The 22,315-nt window shown below is 52.2% G+C and overlaps 1 protein-coding gene across 1 annotated transcript in view; it reads right to left on the reverse strand.

Moving 5' to 3' along the window:
• Window positions 1-9,729: 9,729 nt before the first annotated feature.
• The window catches only part of LOC114828497 (uncharacterized), a 33,251-nt gene continuing 20,665 nt past the window's right edge, over window positions 9,730-22,315 (reverse strand). The window contains exons 3-5 of the mRNA XM_029112854.1: window positions 21,406-21,515; window positions 14,073-14,150; window positions 9,730-9,977 (exon numbers count right to left, since the gene is read on the reverse strand). Of these exons, the coding sequence (XP_028968687.1) occupies window positions 9,730-9,977; window positions 14,073-14,150; window positions 21,406-21,515 (436 nt within the window). The remainder of the gene's footprint in view (window positions 9,978-14,072; window positions 14,151-21,405; window positions 21,516-22,315) is intronic.

The raw sequence follows: 22,315 nt of genomic DNA on the forward strand, positions 1-22,315 counted from the left end.
GATACGTCCTCGGAAGCTCCGCCTGAGCATACGGTGGAAGAGCGCCTTCCAACGCTCGCTCTCTGTTACGATCACTTGTTACCTCTGAGTGAGTACCTTGTCCGGGAGAAACTTTAATTGTGCGACCGAGCTCGAAGCTGCCAGTCGATCCAACCTTCAAGTGCTCCGTGACACCGTGGGTCTCGCGTATCACTTGCTATCTGCCCGATCGTCCACTCATCCGCGAAACCCCCAGCCGTAAACCGCACGCCTGGATGCGGCTAGGAGGAAGGTGTGGGTGGCCATTTGGAGCAGAAGACTCTCCCCCCTCCCCCACCCCAACGACTCCACTGTCATTATCGGATGGGGAGCACTGTGGTCATGACAAGGGGCTCTATGGGAAATGCCGTTGCCGTTGTTGTTTCCCTAGACGACCGCAAACTCCGCGATTCGGTTCGGCCACATCTCGAGAGAGTAGAGTCTTATGGAAAATTGCACGTAGCCGCTCAGAAAGCTCAGGCGGTGTACACGAGAGGCCGAAGTTCGCCTCTCTGAGGTCTCCCTTTCTGATAGAGGTCAGAATAATCCATCTCGTCCGCTCAGTCATCAATCTCGTAGGTCGGCAGCGGCGCGGAACATCATGCTTTCAGTGTCTTCCGTCAGCTATTCATCTCGGTCCATGGAGGAGGTACGGCCCCTAGCAAGGCGATCCAACCGACGCGCGACGGGCGAGTTTTTGCGGCTTTCTGCGATTATTATTATCTTCCGCCCGCTTTACATAACTCTAAATCTTGGGATGTCGGGACTGGATTGAAAATGAGAATCTTGAGATTGGTTCGTTCTTCCCCCAAAGAGAGTGAACTGTCCGATCTAGGTGAGGCTAGTCGAGATGAGGGCGGGGGGGAAGAAACCGGATCCGACACGCGAGCACAAGTCGAGAGAAGGGCCGTCATCATCCCGAGCTCGCCCCCCCCCCCGACCGAGGGCTTGCCCCCTTCCCCGCCCAGGAAACCAAGCTGAGTAGTTCTCGGAGTGAGAGACCCTTGCGAGTGATTCTCCACGCTTCCACGATGAGGTATCCCGATCATTCTGAGTCATCGGCGTGATAGCTGGAGAGCAAGGGCATCGGAAATTTCGGAAAGGGGGCCCTTCGGAGTGGTGCCGAGGCTCGGAGTGGATTTAAGCTCTTTATTCGACCATAGGTCTAATACCGTGGTCAATAGATTCGGCCGGTTCGTATTGCGTCGGCCGAACGCGTTCGCACTCGCTTTTAGGATATCAGAACTGGACAAGGCGTTTCCGTCATTCTATTAGGCTCCACGTTCAGGAGTCTGGTTCGCAACATCCTACCGACTTTTCCCCCGAGTGTTCCAGGTCAGATTCAACTGCAAACCTCTTCGCGTGGAGCAACTCGATTAAGGCGCGCGGGCAGACACATCAGTCATGCTTCCACGGATGGGGGTTTCTTGCTTGAAGAGTTGCTTGGAGACGTGACAGATTAGTCCCTTCTTAGCCCGAGCCACGTCAAGCCTCCAATCTTACGCCCCCATGGTCGGCACTGAGGTCGATCTCGAACAGAGTGGAAGGAAACAATTTCAATTCGCAACTCCAGTCACCCCACTGTTGTCGCTTCGGTTCGCTCTTTTGCCGAAGACAATGCATTCGGAGAGATTGAAATTGTCCGACTGACCGATTGAGGAATGGCTCTCGGCTGAATGGAAATTAATTCTCAGAGTGCAGCGATTTCATCGAGTAGACTATTGGACAGCGATCCGGACCGATACCGAGTCCATCAAACAATATAATAAAACCTGACAGGCAGGAGCCATCTGACGGTGGGACCCGTCTCGGAGCGCACTCTCGCGCACCTGAGACTCTCGATGGGATGAAAATGTCACGGAATTCGGTGGTCTCACGAGCACAAAGTTGGGGGCGTCAAATCAGCGGCCTCGACTCTCCGCTTCCAGGCACCAAGTTGCCCAATCGAATCGATTGACTAGAGCCGCCTCAGTCATCATTGAAGTTCTGCAAGCGATGACGTCACGCCCGACTTGCCCAGATCGGCACGATGGGCGTGAAATGTCATTCGCTCCGCATGCAGAACTGTATCGGACCCATGTCGATCTCGTCGCCGGCCGTACTACACCGCGTCTGTTTACGACTCGCTCATGATTGGTCCCCCTCGGATTATTTCCAGCGCTCGAGCCGGTTGCAAACACTCGAGCGAGCGATAGACCGAGAGCCTGGTCTCCGATCGTTCTCGGAGCGGCGGAATCCATGCCGGGGGCCAGAGGGAGGCATAGCCTGCGATTGCAGTTGCAAACATCAGAAGTGGAAATGATACGCTCGTGGAATGCAGAGACGAGGACGACGAGAAGCCTCGAGTCGCTGGATGTCGTTGATTGTCACTGTCTCATCGGCTGTTGGAAAGGCATTCATCGCCTCGAATATGTCTCTGGCGCGCTCGATCGAAAACCACAATGGAAAAGGTCGCCGGGAAACGGCCGAACCCGACGGCGATGGCTCGGTCGTAACGAATTCGTTCGGCCTGTCGTCGCTCCCATGGGGAAATGTTTCCGACCTTCTCCATCTGGGAGACTTCATTGCGGCCCTATTCGTCATCCTTGAGTGATTCGGACGATAACCGATTCGATTGCACCGTTCTAAGCTGATACGAGCTCTTTGAAGTCAGCTCGGTCTGAAGTAATTATTCCGAGATGCCGGTGTCCGACCGAGGGGCAGATATGTATGACACCCATCAAAATTCGTCTCAGTTAGTCCGACAAGCTGTTCTGCGTCCCCGTCGGAGCCGACTGACCCTCGGTCATCACGGGACGAAGGCTCGAGGAGCAGTTTTGGAAAAATGAGGAACCCGCGGTGAATAGAACGTTAAAGAAAAATGGAACCATCCGCTATTGTGTTGGAGCGAAGAGGACATAGTTGGCTCGGAGAGCGCTGCTTGAGAATTTATTGTGAGGATCGCTCCCGGCATCCACCTAGTTCGGGGAGTTTTTCCTCTTTCGTCTTGCACGTGGGAACGTACGTTCTTCCTCCGGTATGGCTGGCCTCGAGTATAAGCTTTTTCCTCAGCCAACTTCTCTCAGAGCAGTCGAGGAGGAGTACAAAACGATGCCCGGGGATCAAGCCAGCGTTTTTGAGAATTAGGAAACCTGCAGAAGACACCCGGCGAAAAAGACCGACAAACAAATGATCTCGGTCGGATGGACTTGTTCTCCGGATCCGTGAGCAGAAGTGACGCTACTGCCCGGCTTCCGAGTCCAGGCGGCTGGAGTCTTCATGACAGAATAAAATCGGTTTTCACGCTTCTCATCCCAGCGGGCATTGGTTTCACCACGGAGGAAAAATCATGACGAGTCTACACTGATGAGAGACAGATTCGATTCCGAATCGTAGGTAGTCGAGTTTTCTTGCGAAAATTCAACGAGGTCATATCAAGCCCCGTTCGGGCGAGATTACGTGGGCTTACCATTTTCTGTGAAACGGAGGAAGTCCCTGGGACCTTTTTCGCTCCTGGACAGAACGGCTCGGAGGGAGGAGAGGGGGAGGGGGGTGGGAGGGTAGGTTCGGGCAGGGAAAGCTGGTTCCTCCGAAAGCGATCTGGAGGTCGCGCAGTTTGTTGATGAGACGAGAACAGCGGTCGTTCGCCGTCACGGTCGGACTAACCTGCTCAGTGGACGGGCGTCTCAGTTGTTAGAGTGCATTATGGCCATTAAGGCAGATGAGAAAGCCCGTCAGGTTTTTCCCCGTCAGCCGTCGGACGTCTGATGGTCGCGGCAGAAGTACTACAATGTCCCCGGCGACTCCTAACAGCCGAAGGAACAACAATGTCACACACAACGGACGGCTGATTGGAGTACGGTGCCTGCCAACATACGTTGTTAGACCATCATACATATTCATGCAGACGACGAGAGAGCAGCAACGGCCACGGGATGCGGACCGGAGTTCCGCGGTCGGAGCGGCTCGTCCCGTTCCTCTCGGCCGATATAACGTGGCCGACGATTTTGGTCGAACAGTTTATTCCGCGGAAGGTGTAGCGTCAGCGTCTAAATAGCTTCGAGGGTTCCGGTAGTTTCGCAGCACCACAGAGCGGCTGCAGCAAACGATACGGAAGAGACTTCGTTCAGCGATCCAGCCTGCGAGGGAACGAGCCACCGAACGAACGGCGATATGAAGAGGCGCAGTGGAAGAGGCCAAGGTATAAGAGAAAGCACAGCGTAGACGAGGGAAAGTGCCTCATAAAATCCCTATACCACTCTCTGAAACTTCGGAATAGCCTCGAGCTTACGCCCCGACTTACCGTGTCAGAGGAACACTGTCGACGCTTTTACGCAACAGTATACAACAAGGTGTGGGTCTATCGGGCGAAAGCCATTCCATATCAGATGTCCTCTCTGGCGTAGGCTGATTCCCCGGTTTCCGTAGCAGAGCTTCAAATTATTTTTCCAGAATACCGTCCGTATTTCCAGCATTTCTCGTGAGCGCGGAGCCGCTGTCGACCCTCCACAGGTCCAAGCCGAGCCGAACACTCACTGTTTTGAGGCAGCCGTCGACGTGCCCTTCGCGCAAAATAACAAATAATGACGCGATTTAACGAGGACGAAAGGATTTAAATTGCCGACGTAAAAGGCCGCGAGCTCCGATACTAAAGTCGCTGTCAGATTGCGCATACTAAAGGACTGACTAACTGACAACGAGTGAGTGAAAAGGACGGCGTTCATTCGAAGGCTGCGTCGGAGTGATGAGGGACATCTTCGTGCCCCAAGCTACGACTTAATTAGGATTCTCGGAAGGCTATTCCCTCGAGCTCGGTGCACGTAGCACGACTTCCGCACAGGTTCGTATTGCATGGCAATCCAGTACATAGATGCGAGTGTTCTTTTGTGGCGACAATACTGCCAGGAGAATCTTTTCGCTGGACTCGGGAAGCTCCTTCGTGATAGTATCCGACTTTCTACCTCTCATTGGAGCGGAACGGACGACCCCCGGTCGAAGACGTCCTCGTAGCGAGAGGCACGAGAGGCGCTATTCTTCTAGGGAGTGGACTTTTCGGCCGACGACGTACATGTATCTACGTATTTGGAGTGTGTAACACGAGAACTCTCGTTGCTGGCCGACGTCCGCTCGGACGTGGGACAGAATGTATCGAGCGAGGCGCATGCATCCCCCCCCGCGCGAGATGTGATCGAAAATAGTCCTCCGCCTTAGCGCCTGTGATGAATTGATCCCTTGGCGGTGCCGGAGCAACGTCCACGATGGGATGACGGAGACTATTGGTCACGAGAGCCGCGAGCGAAAGGAATCAAAATCCCATTGTACACGTTCTCCCGAGTCTTCGTCACTGCGCCGCACAAAGACCCGACAAATGAAGGTCAGAGCCTATTCGGGGTGTCTCTGCCATTTTTCCCGTCGCCAGCAAGTCCTGCGATACTCATCTCGGCCACATAAAAAATCGCCGCCAGGAATAAGGTCCGCGTTCTGCCTGAATTCCCCCGACTGTGGCGTCACTAATAAACTTCTTTACGGACGGACGCATCGTTGCGAGCTTTGGTTAGTGCTGACGCATCGCTAATCCCAGCACTGCAGTTTCCCTGCCCACCGATCTCCCCGGAGACTGTCCTTCGGCGGCAGACTGACTTCCATCCGCGTCGAAAATTATTCGCGACTCGGAAGAAGTAACGCGCAAACAACCTGTCAGAGTCAACTTATCCAGTCGAGCGGGAATCTCGATTCAATTAGGTCGATCTCAGTCCGGGATCCACTCCATATTTGATGCTCGATTGGCTCGAATCGAAATTGGAAGCGCGGCGAGAACGATGGGTTCCGAGTTCGCGAGCTGGGCTCCCCGGTAAAGCGATCAGGGCGATGATCTTTTGGCTCCAGAACTTGTTATGGAGTCAATTTCATTATGAGCGCTTTGATCTCGGGTTTGTTTAAGTCCGACTCCGGTCTCTGATTGGAGAATCACGCGAGAGCGGTTGTAAAAGAGAACGCAGCGAAACTCGCTCGTATGATAATCTCATTCTGGGCGGCGAGTAGTCGCTCCATTCACTGATGACCACCGACTTGCCCTCCTTAATGCACCCCGTGGTCTTCAGAATGAACCCCTTGATATCTCCAGCCAGCGGCTCGGCGCTCAACAACCTGATGGTATTCCTTATGACAGAAAGAACGATAACAATGATGAGAATTAGTACATTTGATTACCGTACTCGGTTTTTTTTAATATAGCGTGATGATTTATTTCCCATTCGGGAACCATCCCCACAACGGTAACAATTGACTGCGAAAAACTCACTTATTCATATGTTTCATATGCTCTGTCGTAGTTATCTGCATATATATTTATTTATATTTTCAGTGCCGATTCCGGATGACATCCTAATTTATTCCCTAAACTTTATGACAGAACCATAGATAGACATCTCTCAGAGTACCTAATAAAGGAAAAGGTGTCAGGGATATGGAAGGTTGAAATTCCCCTGCCCTCTGACGAAGCCGTCAAGGAAATACCTCCGTGAGGAACGACGAACTTTTGACGATTTGTCACGAATCACGTCAACGGATATCGAACAATCGGAACTCGACAAGTTCCGCTTTCCTAGCTCAGTAAATCTATCGTAATTTGTAATTACAAGTGATCGCCATATTCATACCGTGCTGGACGCAATCCGGAAAGGCGCATCAGCACGTTCATCTTTTCGCTGTACAAACGTTTCACGCGGTTGATGCTCCGACGCGGGAGCATCTCCGGTATCCACACAGGTCAAGTTGCGAATTTCAGTTTTCGATTGTATCAGGGGAAATCGCAGCGGATTCTAATGACAATTGACAAAGGGACGCGAATGTCATCGACAGCTTGAGATGGGTTTATTCGAAAAAGATAGCGAAATGGATGAAAATCAGCATCGATTCAGCTAAGGAGGCAATAGAGAGTTTGCGAAGGGTGGAAACAGAGAATAGTGAGGGAGTAACACACGATATCGAGGGCATAAAAAACAATTGGTCTATTTGTTATCCAACGTGTTGTACAGAATTATTGGCCTTGTCATAATCCGCTTCGGCACAACGTGATCCCAGAGGCGAACATTCGAAAGTCGTCGCAACACAGCTCGTCCGTTTTCCTTGTCGATTCTAGGGAACGGCACGGCGCCGGCGGACGGACGCCGCCAGCCACGATGTCCGCAACCGTCCTCGACGCCACCTATCTTATGGATTGGACCGACAGGACCGCGAAATTCGTTTCCCTTCGAATCGAGATGATTTTCTTCCGAGAACCTGCGGGACGAAGCAGATTCCCAGAGCAGATTCTACCTGTTCCCCTTCCATGTTCTCCCGATTGAATTCGATTCTGTCGGTGATTAGATCCGGCAAACGCTCCGACCCAGCCTGGGATAAGGTAAGGATGATCATGAGGAATGAGAGGTGAGGAGGGTGTGTGTATGTGGTAGATAAATAATTTCATTTCCTTCCAAACGACGGCAACGATGAGGCATGTTCCCTCTTTTGTGACTTCATTTCCGACTGAACTCTCCTTTAAACAGACATTTGATTGATTTGTGATTCCATCGACGGACAACTCGCTGAACCGGCACCTTCACTCTCCGTATAGGTCTGCAGACGTGGAATCGCGCTGACCCGTCACATGAATCCATAGACTGATCGCCGATCCTTGTCTTGGTCGGTGAGTTGATGTAGGTAAAACACGTGTGAGAATGAGAGCGAACTCCGGTGATGATTTGAACAATGACGGGGTCCTTGTCCTGATGTCTCCGGTCTCTTCGAAGGATATCAAACTTCCCAATGCTCATCGAGGTTCCCACGACATAATGACGCCCCATGGCCTAAAGCGCACAGCTTTCTGGAAATAGAGAAAGAACATCTCTCAACACTGCTCCTCGACCTCTTCCATTGTAGTCCGCTCCAGCCTCCTGGATTTCTTTCCAATCTCTAATGAAATAACGAGCGCGCGCCCGCATCGACGCGAGAACCCATCTACCTCTACGAAACCGTGGAGTAGGCACATTCAATCAGTACGGATCCGGCGAGACCCGAACGGGGACAGCGATGAGCTTCCCGACTTGGGAGAGAAAGCCTCTCTGGACGTATATAGAGTTGATCCTAAGCCGTACAGCGCTGCTCGTCCAAGTCGAGCGAATCCCGTCGTGTTCAACGAGCTCATTTGCGCTTTGAAAGAAAGGAAGAAAGGGTTCTGTCGACGACTGAACCTTCACCGGTACTGTCGGCCGCGGCCAGCGTTTCTCAAGGAAGGCTTAGACTTTCTTTTCCTGGATCTCAGACAGCTCTCGAGTTCAGGGAGCAATAACCGGCACTTATCGTCTCGCCTATGCCTTCTCACGCGAATATCTGGATCCCTAGAGAGCATTGAACGCTTAACCCGGAGATCAAAGAAACCAGCGGTGCTCGCCGACTCGGGAGAAGAGTGGAGCAAAATCTGCTCCTCAATCGGTCGGAGGGGAAATAAACGTCGTGGTCCCTGAACGTCTCGAACGAGCGACGACGTGAGGGAACCGTACTCACCATACGCGGCAGACGCAGCTGTCGAAGCGAATCAGATCCATTCATTCGAGATGAAGCCATCTCCCACGTACATGTGCATCCATCAAGTTTTCCAAGTGTCCGTACACGCATCCGACCCCTCGAATAGGGAGTAGGTAGCTGGCAGCAGCGTTTCACGGTCAACGTTCGATTTTTTTCTTCCGTCGTGCACGTTGTGTACCTCTCCACGACGGGGTCCGCGTCCGAGGGGGCCGTCGTCCGTGCTGAGCCTGGAATTCGAAAGCAGACTTCGCGAGATCTATTTCAAACGAAATCGATCGCGACGGCCGCGAGAGGAACTGCAGATCTCGATAGAATCAAAATCCTGAGCGCCGGAAACGCAGGAGAAAAGGAACTCTAATCATCACCGATACGGTGGATGAATCTCCGGTTCCTAAGCGAGGCAGACGCAGAAGGAAAAGCCAATCGGAACCCTCACTTCAGGTCCCGATTCGCAGTCCCTGGCGATAGGCCGTATGTTTCACGGCGGTGAGGTGTCGAGTGCGAGCGAACTGCACACGAACATCTCTATGTAGTCGTCGCCCGTTCGGGACTCGAGCGGCTGCTATTGCGGCACCGGAGAAGGAACACGACATCCTATGCCACGCCCTATTTAATTCCCTTAGCCAAACGGAGGGGAAAGACAAGCTTTTCATCGCTGCTTCGCGATAAATTTCGTTGACCTGGAAACCCACATCACGGACAACGGGACGGTGCGACGCTGCAAGCATCATCACCGGCAGGAAATTCTTCCTTCTTCTGCTACTCTTTCTTGCTGGCGAATCTAATTAGCCAACAAGGCTTCGTTCGACGGGAAGCGAGCGGGCGACTCGACCGGCGCGCGGATGGTCATGCATTCGAAAGCACTCGCGAGGAGGGATCTTTTTAGCGTGTCTTTGTGAATGGGGCAATTGCTCTTGGACTCTCCGATGCAGCCTAATCAGGTCGATGGTTTACTCGGCGTAACGCTTCGGCCAGAAATAACATGAGTTCCTCTCATGGGCGATCGCAACACAGAGAATCGCTCCATGCTAGGACCCTAGAGTCCCGGAATACGTCCGAAATCTCGCGGAGCAGCTTTTTCTCCGCATCTGACAAGCGGAATATCGGTCTCTCTCCGACGTAACTCGTGTGTCCGGTAAGTTTTCGAACGTTCGCCTCGAGGGGGAATCATGGGAACGGCGGAGTTTGACCGACAAAACTGACCTCAGTGAGATTCTCCTTGTCGCAAAACTGCGGCAGCGGCGAGCTGCAGTCCTGATCCGGGGTCACTGTCGCGTTTTTGAGCGGCTTCGGCTCCTCTTCGAATACAGGAATCTCTTTATCGTTGTCTTTATCCTCATCTGAAGAATCCTCCATGAACGACGGCTCGAAGATCGATAAGCTTGTAGAACGTGACGTACGATGGGTTCCTTGGTCTGGAACGAGCGTAAGAGATTATTTAGGCGTAATTGCATAATGAGCCCCCGAGTTTACTGTCCATATTATGGTTTCCAGCTTCCGTAAGCCAGTCATTCACTTTGGCTCCAACTAGAGCGCTAATGCGTTCCGGCTGTTGTCGGCCGTCCCGAGCTTCGTCGAGTACGTAAGTGTTCGACGGTACCTCCTTCTGATAATGATCCTTTTACCCACATAGTTTCTGTAAGCTCGCGTTTCTCCCGCTGCCTCCCAGCGTGAAAAGCGAATATACACGGCAAAGCTCTGCGAGCAGAAAGGAACCCCCACCAATCTGCTCCGGGTAAGTGACGACGCGTTCCGAATTCTGCAACCGCAAGCCTCTTTCAATATCCGCCGAGGCTCGGAAAGTCACTTGTTTGAATCCGACAAAACGCAAGAATCAATTTTCCCGTGAGTTCAGGACGAACATGAAAAATACATCAGGAACCCAGCACGAAAGCAATGGAACAGCGTCGGTGAGAGGAGAGTTTCCGGCACGATTCCTCGTCGTTTTACGATGTCGTTCTTCGTTTCCGCGTGGAGAACTCACAGAAGCGAAAACTTACACAGAGCCGAATGAGCCGAGAATTCCACGCCGCCCGACCGGTCTGAGGAGGATGGCTTGCTCAGCGAGCGCTTCTGAAGTTTCGCCGAAGCTTTCAGGCATGACGACCGTCGTCGTGAGCGTCGAGTCTTATTCGATCGAAAAATTCCTCCTTCTATTTTTCGAGGCGCTCGTCATTGTAGTCGATCGCTGGGAGTAGATGCAGAGTCATCATGAAATAGTCTTCCCTGACCATTGCGTAGCCTGACAGTCCGATTTTCGCGGTTCGCATGCCACGCATTCGACAGAGAGATTTTCCTCCCGTCCTCCCCTGACGGTCCCATGTGAAGCTTTCTGCCCCCGTCAGACCCACGTTGCTTCGAATTCCAAGTCGACCCGAGAGAATTCAGAAAAATCGCCCTCTCGGAAGTTCGGAGGGAAGGTTTCTGGCTCGACCACCATGCGAGCAAGAGGAGAAGGGTGAAGAGCTTTTTTTCATTAGCTCTCCCGACCAGAGACTCTCAATCCTAGGTATTCCGAATTTATTTCGCTTGCAGCCCAAGACGGCTGGTGTCGGCAGGAAACTTCGCAATGCCTCATGCTCTTTACCTGAGTGAGATGAACTCACAGCCGAATCGGATACCGTTGACGGATTTCCCAATTCTGATGAATCGATTGGGGAGGATGAAAATCCTCCTTAAATCAGTCGATCCTTGGGCTAATGATTCCTCGACCAAAGTGTCCGAGGGAAAAATCTCGTATTCGTACACGGCACACAATAGACTGCATATTGGGAGTCGGGGGACGAAATCGCTGCTTCTCTCAAGAGAACAGGGGCTGCAGAAGGCTGGCTCGCCCCCGTCGACACACACAAAAGACGGGGTTCTGGACCGAGCTTCGGTTAAAGTCGACGAAGTGTCGGGAGAGGTTGCCCACCGCGCCGGGTGCCGTGGCGACGTCGTTAAATTAGGTCTCATTCCCTGATCTCCATATATCGATGAAGAACAGTGGACGAGTGATTGACAGTAGCGCGATGGGATCGACGCGGCTTAAGAGCTCTCCGGGCGGGAAAGCGGCCTCTTCCTCGGGATCCGTATTCTGGCCTGTCGGCAAGCGGCTTTCTGGAGAGCGGGGCGTTTATTCACAAACGCGTCGCCCGCCGTCGCCGGTTTCCATCAACGACAGGGATCACTCGGATTTCCGCTCGGAGCCTTCGGGGTCTACAGAGAGTTTTTGCAACAAACTAAAGAACACAAAGCAACACAGCTTACAGATGCCGACGTTGCTCCGGCTCGACAAAGCACAGTCGTCGCTGTATAAACGAATCTCTGGAGCGTTGATGTCCCGGGAGAAGACTTCGCGAATGTTGACACAACGAAAACAGAATCGTTTTACTGCTGATGGGTTTCTAACATCCAATGCGGAGGAAGCGAATCGTCGACAGGATTGCCCGAGCACAAACAATAATGATCACTCGAACTGTGACAATTTGTGCGCGATGCAATTGAATTCATGGACGGGTCAGCTTCCGTGAGGGTTTCGTAGCTTGTCTGGGATGAATTTCGCCGAGATATAGTGGAACCTTCCTTCCCTTGGCACCGCGGATCTCGAGTGATGGCTCTGTCGAAGCGATGTCTGTCCGACCCGGCGCGGAGCAAACGAAATAACGAAGCTAGGCAGAAAGAAATCGAACACGTTCGATCGAACCCGCGCCGGGAAAATACGACATTCCGTCTGTCTTTGGAAAAAACGATGAGCGAGCGCGCAAAATCCTCTAACAAGTTTTCCCTGGAGACAAAACCACAAGTAACTCATTACTGCTGAGTCAACGAGGATCTTAACGGCCGGTGACACGGCGTTTGAACGGCTCCTGGCAGTTTCCTTTGTCACTGCTCTGAGAGGAAACACTCCAGAGCTGTTTCAACTTTTCCTTCAGCAACTCCTCGCGACTTTCTTCCTGCCTTTTGTCTCTCTCTAGTTTTCGGTCCCCCACAGTTCCTCCTTCGAGGCTCCAAACGAGACAATGATCAGGCTTCGCAGAAGTAATGATCCGACCTGAGCTCATCGTAAATCTCAGTCAGGACCAAGACACCGATTGCCGAACCGAGGTTCATGATCGTTTACTACTTCCGCTGAGCAGCGTAGTCTTCCAGGAGCTCACTCGGTACGGGAATATTCGGGCTCTCCGATACGACGGATCCGCAGCCTGAGCTCGTTCCGACTCAATGCCAGATTCAATTTTCGCGGTCAATCGTCCCCGTTCGATTGACCGGCTCACACCGTTGCTCCGTACCCGTTTCACGACGTCGAATACCTGCCGTCGTCGTCGACCGCCGCCCTGTCCGTTTTCGAAAGCTCCCGGGAGTCGAAACAACGCTGGGCAGGACGGGCAGCCGGAGAGATGGGAATTCGGGCCGGTTCCGGTCCGATTGCGGTTTGATTGCAATAAGCGAGGAAAGATCGATGATCGATCGCTTGGGCGACCATTTCTGAATTTAGGCCTACTTCTTTTCACGCTCGCCTTTCGCCAAAACTCTTCCGGGACCGCGGAAGGACGGAGCCGGGAACGGAGTCGTATTCGATATCCGGTGGTTTGGCGGGAAGCGATTTCAAGGGAAAAGAATGGATGGGCACGAGGGAATCGGCTGCGAATGAAATTGAGGTTGGGATCGCATAGACCTGTTTCGAGTTTTCTCTACGACTGTCGCTAGTTTCTATTCCGACATGATGACCTCAGTGCCCAGGATTCTGAGCAGAGCTTAGAAGACGGAAGGAGGAGCTCCGCTCAGAAGACTCCTAGAGGACCGACATCGAGTAGCTCCCGGAGCGCACGTATGCATTTGTTTTGGAGCAGGTGCTGGGAAATTATTGACGGAGCCAGGGCACGTTCATCCGCTCTCCCGATTCTTTAACTGGATGCATGTCAAGTTTGTCGGTATATTATTTAGGTACTTCTGGCCTGCTGGGGAATCGCGAGTGCTCTGCGGAACCGCGCCGCGAACGAAATTATTGGAGTCTGGAGTTCCTCTCAGCGGACTTTATCAACGCTCGCTTTCATCGCGTCGCGACCTGTGAGAGACCAGAGTTTATACAACCGGTCGATGTTGGCAGCCGGAGAGCCAGTCGGCCGGTCAGGCAATCTGCGTCTAGGACAGCTTTACACACGGGAACCTGCGGCAGCCTCGAGCCGTGAGCCCGACCTGCGTCGGAGCTGTTGCCAAGCCTAAAGCGGCGGATATCGGCAGCTCCGATGGTTGTTGGGAGTTTTCTCCTTTCATCAATAACAAACAAGCGCCACGGAAGGATTATCCCTCAAAGGGATAATTTTTCAGCGAACGACTACTCGGACTAACCACCGCCGTCGGGCTCGTTCACTCGGTATCTTAATTTATCATCACTACTTTCGCCGATGGATCTCGGATTCGCCTATAAGCGAGTTTTCCCGCGAGCTGCGGGAAAACATTGGCGGAAACTTGCGCGGAAAACCGAGACATGTCCTAGCTGTTAGATCGAAGGGAGGCTAGGAACTCACATGATGATGTGGTGGGAACCTGGAGACTGCTCGTAGTTCGACTCATCTGCGAAGAGTGGCGATTCGAAGAAGGGACGCCTGAAATTTACCGTAACAGAACACTTCGAGTGAGTATGGGGTTACATTCCCAGTCGCAGACCGCTGAGCGTTCCCCTCAGCTTTCGTCTAGCGTTTCCCATTCTCTAATGAGCCTCACGGAATCAACAAGAGCGACGAATTCGCAGACTCAGCCAAACATCTCATCTTCTTGACTCACTCGCCTCCGCACGCTTGCTTTCAGCCACTCAATCTGGCAGTCAGTCCGGCGCTTTTCGCTCCAAGCATCCATGGACGCCGAAGAAGAAGATAATTCTTATGCATAAGCGTTCCAAAAGAATAAATGCAATAACGAGCGTATTCGATATGAACGAATGGAAACAGGCCTCGAAACAACGAGCAACGTCGGTCAGTCGCAATCAATCGCTAATGGAAGCTGTCGAACAAGTGTTTCATCTCATTGTGGTTGTCGCTGCCGTTGTTGTTCGTGATGTCGTCCAAACTACTCTTGTCGTTTCGGTTGTTGTTGCGATTGTTGATGTTATTGTTGCCGCTGCTGCCGTCCTAATTGTCAAGTGTGTTGTCGACTAGGCCTCGGGACGAAATTCGGCGGTCCTCTGAGCAGGCGCGTCGATCGAATAAGTGAGCGGACATCTCTCGTATCTAAGTGGGTAGCGATGTTTGGCACCAGGAGTCTCATCCATTCTCCCATCTGTCACTCTCTCATTGGTTTACCGTCGGTGATTCTACGTCTATATCTGGCTATTCCGAATCTTGCCTCCGTCTCGGTACAAATTTTTGATTCGAGCGGATGTGCGGCCAGTGCTCCAGAGAGTTTTCTCGCTCCTGTCTCTTCCGTCTCGGATGCCTTCGATCGGATTGAGTTGAGATTCCCTCTCTCGAAGTGAAATCCCCTATTGAATGGCATCTCGCCGCTCTTGAAACTTCCGCCGAGGTCTGAGTCGATGTCAACACCTCTGCACCGGAAAATCCTCCCCGCCCACGCCTACGCACTGAAGATTCAATGTTGTCTGAAGTTTCGCAGCACACGGAATTGCGAAATATCAATTCTCACAAGCCTATCATACTTTTGGAACCTCGTTCACATTGAGTTTTGTTCCATTTCGTTCGACATCCCTGTCGAGTTTTCGAAAGGCGATTTCCCCGGAAATAGGTATCAGCACTCGGACAAGAATCTGGTGCGAGTCCGAAGAATTATTCTGTATGGAAACGTTACGCTAACAGCCTCTCCTCCTTGGTGAGTGTTCGTTCGTCTGTCGTGGGGATGAATGAATGGATGAGGAACAATTCTTCTAAATCATAGCGGGGAAATCCGTAAAGCGGAAGATGGGCGATGCTCTCAGGATGAGAAGAGCACGGTGAGTGGTGGAATGGTTGTGGAACAAAATGGTGAATGGTGATGGTGGTGGTGATGGTGGCGGCATTAGTTGTGGTCGTGGAATATAGAACGAAGACGAACATGGACATCGACAACATCAAGATCAGTCTCAAAACAGTCCGGAGGAGAGAGCGTAAAGGGAAAGAAACATAGCCTGCATCATACGTACTTGAGAATCGCATTCCCGTACAGTCGACCTCGCTCTGTTCCTTGTTCTGCTCGCCGGATCCTGGAATCAGCCCGCGCTCGGTTACCTCGTCTCCCGTGTTTCCGATTGCTTCGATTGTGGTAGTACGACCACGTGTGCGTAAACGTGCGTACAAAACGTACGCACATAAATCGCTGTTGCTATCTATGGTGGCGCAGGGTTGGCTGCTGCTGCTGCCGTCGCCGCCGTCGTCCTCGCTGCTTCTGTTGTTGTCGTCCTTGTTGCTGTCGTTGTTGTCGCTGTTGTCGTTGTTTCTCTTGTTGTTGTCACGGCCACCTTCCCGCGGAAAAGCGAAGTCCGATGAAGAGGTCATAACCATTGATGATCCGGCGCCGTCGCTGCTGTTGCTGTAGCCGATTCCGCTGCCGCCGACGTCGTTGAACGCTCTTTATGATTGCGCCTCGAGCCTTCGACTTGCAGCATATCAGAGCGTGGTGAGCTTTCGGCTACAAGGTTTTGCTTTTTGTTGTTTCAAGAACGTCATCATCGCCATCATCATCATCATCAAATGTACGAAAACAAGATTTTGTGGTACACCGACAAAGGACACAATAATATTGCACAGTGCACTCAGTCAGACAGTGCGAGAATTCCTTCGAAATCATCGTCCTTAGTCTCCGAACAACGTCCAGAAAATTATCTGCGGATCATCTCGCTGTTTCTCGCTCCTTGAGCTGTTGCCTATTCGCTAAGATTCGTCCGGGGATTTACGCTTGCCCAGAACGTACCGCCCCATGTGACCTCCACCTCGCTGCCGAGGTGAAGGAGCAGCTCCCATGCTTCCCGAATGCCTCCGCTGAACGCCTTACGTTCCCCTGACCGAGGGTTTGCAATGCGATTCACCCAGGGAAATTTCCACCACATGAAGCAACGAAGGCGAGTGAAACAGAGCTTCGCTTCCGCCTATTCGGAGGCGTACCCAGAACCCATTCCGGAGCGCCGGATCTCTCGATACGACCCACAGAATATCTCCGCGGCAGTTTCATGCAATTCTTCCGGGATTGACCACGACTCGCTCCGGAGGGAAATACGGGTTGAGCAGCTCTTGAGAAAACTGTCCAACGGCAAGACTCTATCCGCACGAAGGAGGGAAACAATAAATGATTGTTCCCTCATGAAGGTCACAGCCCAGCGCGCGGTCCGATGGGGGAGAAAATTACGGGGAAGGTCCTCCTACAGCGAGAAATGGTCGAGAGGATTTCGGTTTTTCCACTACCGATCGGATCGTGAGCGCTTCCGTGGGGAGCAACAAATCTTCGAAATCTCGTCCCCGTTTTGGAAAAGCCGCAATCCCATTGGCTAACCCAGGTTCTAGTCAATTTGACTATCGCGCGTGGCTTGACTACAGCTTGGCAAAAAGGTGAAACCGTCGTCGCACCGCTGCTATCTGCTTCGAGTTTAGTGGGAGGTCCTCTTTGGGAAACGTATCGTTTTTTATGGAGGTTCTGAATTCTGACGTCCCCTCAGTAGAGCCGGCTGTTCGGGCGGGCTGAGGCGACGACGACGGAACGGATCCCATACCGTACCCCGTCACATGGGATGGAAAGCTCTTGCATAATCACTTTCCTCGCTTCGCTGTTCGGAGCGAAAAAATCGTCGCTCGACGCGAGATCAGAAAGCAATTCCCCTCGGCCACGGTCATTTGGGCGAAAAGTCAAAAGGGCGCAAGCTCCAATTGGGCGCAATGCCATTTGGGCGCAGTGCCAATTGGGCGCAAAGCCGTTTGGGCGCAGTGCCATTTGGGCGCAAAGCCGTTTGGGCGCAATGCCATTTGGGCGAATTCTATTTGGGCGCAACCGCCAATTGGGCGAAAAGTCATTTGGGCGCGCAGATCATCGGAAAGATACCTCGAGAGTGACTCGTTTTTTCATATGGTAGACGCAGAGATTGACTCCTTCAGAGCTTCAGCCATGCCGTCCAGCAGCCGAATAGGCTGGTCGACGAAGATTGTCTTCCTGCATCTATGACGATCCCACTCGACGAGAATGGATAATCGTAGGCAATCATCTCGGGACGAGACCTCTTTCGCCTTCGAGAGGGGCATCGAGGATGTGCGCGCTGTGCGCAGTGACGAGTGGATGTCTCGCGAATGAGAGTCGGAGAGACTTAAACAATAATAACTGCCGTGTGATCGAAATTCGAACGATTCTGAGTCGCCGTGATCATCGTTCCTAGACGCTCGACTTTGTTTTGTTATCCGTCGTGGAATTTCATCGAATAAAAATGGCTTCGAATATCACCAAGACTCAGAAAGGTCGTGAAAAACTTATTCACGAGGGCTGGATGTACGTCCGGGACCGTGTGATAGGCGGAGGAAGTGTACAGAGTTGGCGGTGCATGTATAAGAACGCTTCCTGTCCGTGCCGCGCTAGAGCGTACACCTCTATTGAGTCGGGGGAGGTCGTCAGTACGAAAGGCTCACACACGGATCCGGTCGACCCTTCGGGAGTCGAGACCACGAAAGTCCGTGAAGCCATCAAGCGACGCTGTGAAGAAACAAGTGAACCACCATCGTCGGTGATGTCCTCAGCGTTTCTCACGGCTTCGAGAGCAACTCTCGGACGACTCCCGGAGCGCTCGGTCATGGCGAGGATGATAAACCGCCACAGGAACGCCGTTTCGAACACCCCGGCAAATTTCGAATCTAGGAGTTCCATAGTAATTCCAGAACACTACCGCGAATATGAATTCGAGCCCGGACGATTCGAGAATTTCGTCGTAGCTGACAGCGGTGAAGGAGATGTCGACCGCATAATCATTTTCGGAAGAGAGTCCACGAGAGAGTGGATAGGCTTAGTCCAAAAGCTATTCGTCGATGGGACCTTCAGTCTTTCCCCACCGACTTTTTCTCAGGTACTCATAGCTCGCAAGGGTCGACCCAGGGGAGGGGTTTCCGCTATGGAGGATCCCATTGGATCGCTTCATTCTGGCCAATCCATTTAGCTTCCATTGACCGCCCTCCAGATTTTCGTGGTGCTAGCCGAACGGTCACAGTATGTCCTCCCGGTCGCGTATGCACTGCTTCCGAACAAGACCGCTGAAACATACACGAGGGCGCTGAGTCTACTGAAGAACGCGTGGCCGGCTTTGAGTCCTCTGGCCGTGGTGATGGACTTCGAAAGGGCTGTCATGAACGCCGTGCGCAGCGTTTTCTCATCCGATACGAGGATGGATGGCTGTTTCTTCCACCTCGTGAAGAACATCAAGCTCAAGCTGGCGGGAGAAGGGCTTATGAGTCGGTAAGACCCGTTCACTGAGCTGATCGATGGATGGATGAATGGATCGACTGGATATGCCGAACGATTTCATATGCTCGTTTCGATTTCTATTCGAATCTTGGAGAGAGGACTCCTCTGATCCGGCTCGCCAGTTCCAGCCCTAATTCTATCACAGCACCCTCTCAATCTTCTTTCCCGATAATGCTTTCAACAGGTATAGTAATGACGACGAATTCGCGCTCAACGCGAGGATGATCGCGGCCTTGGCTTTCGTTCCACCGGCCGAGCTGAATAACGCGATTTCCGAGCTCGCAGCACTTCTTCCGCCGGAGCTCGTCACCATTCTCAATTACTTCGAGGACGTATACCTCGGGAGATTGAACAGAGTCACCCGGGAGCCACTGTTCCCGGTAGACATGTGGTCAGTCTTCCAACGAACGCTCGACGGCGAAGCGCGTACAAACAATTACGCGGAAGCCGCTCATCGACGCATGCAGCTCGAGTTCGGGGTCAGCCACCCGACGCTGTGGAAGTTCATCGACGGCTTGAGGAGGATACAGAAAAATCGAGACTTCCAGCTCGAACAATTCCTCGGAGGTGCTCCAAGTTCTAAGAAGCGCAATAAGTATGTGGAGGCCGACAGGAGGATTTTAGAGATTGTGCGGGACGTTTCGAACAGGACTCACGTGGAGTATCTGCGTGGCATCGCGCACAACTTCTTCATGGAGTCGTAACTTGTGGTTCGACAAGTTCTGCTCGTCTTCGCAAAATATGTGTAAATTAAAGTTGACGAGATTAACCATCAGTCCGCCGTATGCCAACGATGTTGGTGGCATATGTCGCCTATGGCAATGAAAGCGAGAAAGCGATAAGCCAAGAGTAAACTCTCGAAAGCTGCGCCGAGGAGCGCATTCACAAGGTGTTTTCATTCTTGCGATCACCAGGTCCTGTTTCCCGTCGATTTCTCATGAGTGATCTGCTTCCTCAAATGAAAGATCCTACCAATTCTGCGCCCAAATGGCATTTCGCCCAAATGGGATTCGCCCAAATAGGTTTTCGCCCAAACGGCATCTCGCCCAAATTGCATTGCGCCCAAATGGCATTGCGCCCAAATGGCGCTGCGCCCAAATGACTTTGCGCCCAAATGGCATTTCGCCCAATTGGAGCTCGCGCCCTCTTGACTTTTCGCCCAAATGACCTGTACCGATTCCCCTGCATCGAGGATCTCGAATCGCACTCGCCGGTTTGAGACTAAAAATTCCGATTCCATCGCAGAATAGATCTCACGGTGCAGCGGTCCGCTCCTCGAGAATTTTTCTCCGTGAACAGGTTCTCGAATCGGTGATTCACGGCACACATAGGAAAACATTAAGAGCTCCCTCCTCTCGGAAAAAAGAAAAAACATTTTGTCTTCGTCTTTGCGTGTGTGTCGTCATCAGTCATCATTGTAGAGGGGTGTCCGTGTATTGTGTCTGTGCTCGAGGATCGAAGCCTCCGTGTGTCGACCTTCGCACCGAAACAGCGTTGGAGAAATAAATCGCGTCAACTCGCCGTCTTCAGTCAATTCATAAGTGGCCTCGCTCTCGTGAGTGATGCTTACAATGACGATACCGATTCTCCGACTGCTCCTTCTTTCCGGTGTTCCCTTATCGTTCCATCAATTAACAGTGATATCGCATGCAGCCTTCTGCTCCCATGCAGTGTCTGTGCCGTGTCTAACCTGATCCGTCTCTTGAATTGCTATCTGTCCTGATACGGCTGTCTGGTTCTCGTTTGTCTTCTCCCTCGTCTGTCCGACCACGTTCCAGGTCGAAATCGTGTGCGTGCGCGTTGAGCTCTATCGGACTGTTTATCTGCCTGCCGTTGTTTGTCAAGACTGACTCGCGTCTGATTGGCGCCTAATTGTCTAGTGGTGGAGGCGTTTCTTTTTGGCTGTGGCTTTCGATGTGGTCACCATGGAGCTCCGAATATGTGTCGCCTCGAGCCTCGTTTATCACCGTGAATTCTCCTCGTTTCCTGACAGTGTGGACGCCACGGAGAAAAAAAAGATCTCGACCAGTTGCGCATGCTGGAATTCGGTGGACCTTTTTTTCTCGGTGCGTCGTTCAGATTACGTCGTTCGCGTACGAGTGCCTACGGTGTCAGTGAATGCGTGAGTGTGAGGTTGCTGCGGCGGACGATCCCGTCGACCATTCGACCGGAGGGCCTAGCCGACCAACGGCGGAAAAAGTTCGCTGGCCGAGATTCAAAAAATATGCAACAACATTCTTTCGTGCTGATTGAGTGATCGATCAATGACGGCAAATCGTTCAAAAAATTTCCGTACCTAGACGACGACAAGATCTGCGCAATTTCCGTGGCCAAGCTTCTTTTCTAAAGAGTTCGGATGGACGATAGGTACCTATTGAAACCGAGTGTTTCGTGTAGCTGTGCTGTGGAGTTGTCAGTCGAGTGGCCCACAAATCAGCTCACCTATGGGCTGTCTGCTTGCAGTTTCCCCCGAAGAAGAGTTTTGTGAGAAGTATGATGATCGTTCGCCGAGTGCTGGAATGGGCACATGCATGCCGCGCCCTCCGCGAATGCTGGAATGTGGAAAGGAAGAAAACTTCGTCAGTCTGCAGTCAGCGGAAATCGCGAGCCGTCTATCGATTCGTGATATGGAGAAAGAGGTTGGGCTTGGGCGAGTCGAGTGACCGATGCCGGACTGCGATCGGAAACAATTTCAGGACGTCCGGTGCCGCCGCTGAAACTGATTTCCCTCGGAACGTGATAACTATCGGCTGAGAGATGGGGACAAAACCGGCCGCGATAAGCCGCGGGCCGAATACAAGAGTCAGCGAAATAACGTGGAAAACTCCCGGTGGAAAGTATTCGAGTTGGCCCTAGCTTTCCATCTAATATCAAGTAATGAGTGCTCGAACAATCACACCAATAGCAGCATTCTCTTATTGAGGTCCGGGATTTATTCGGATACTCCAGCACTATGATTGTGAGTAGAGAAGTTCCTCGATGCGAAGAGCTTCGGTGGGATTTTTTCCCTCCTCGGATGACGCTCCCCGGAGAGAGTGAGCCTTGCGAAAGCTTTGTTCGTTCGGGAAGGGATCAGGATTCTGCAATAAGTTGAGCTTGTCGCTCTCCTTGATTGTTTGCAACGGGACGCTAACAACGGGAACATCTTGCAATACTTTGCTCTTGTTTTTTTTGGTTTGTCCCTGGCCGCTCATTTTTGTTCTATGGTCTCGTCGATGACCCGGAACCAGCTCTGGCCTCACGTCGTCGTCGTCGTCCTCGGCTCCCGAGAAAGAGATTGTCTCTCCGTCCACTCTTGCGATTCGGACAATCGCCTGAAGTAGCGACGTTCGAGTCCCGCGATATTAGTGGA

The sequence above is a fragment of the Galendromus occidentalis genome, unplaced genomic scaffold (genome assembly GCF_000255335.2).
Source record: "Galendromus occidentalis unplaced genomic scaffold, Mocc_1.1 scf7180000077530, whole genome shotgun sequence".
Classification (NCBI taxonomy): Eukaryota; Metazoa; Arthropoda; class Arachnida; order Mesostigmata; family Phytoseiidae; genus Galendromus; species Galendromus occidentalis.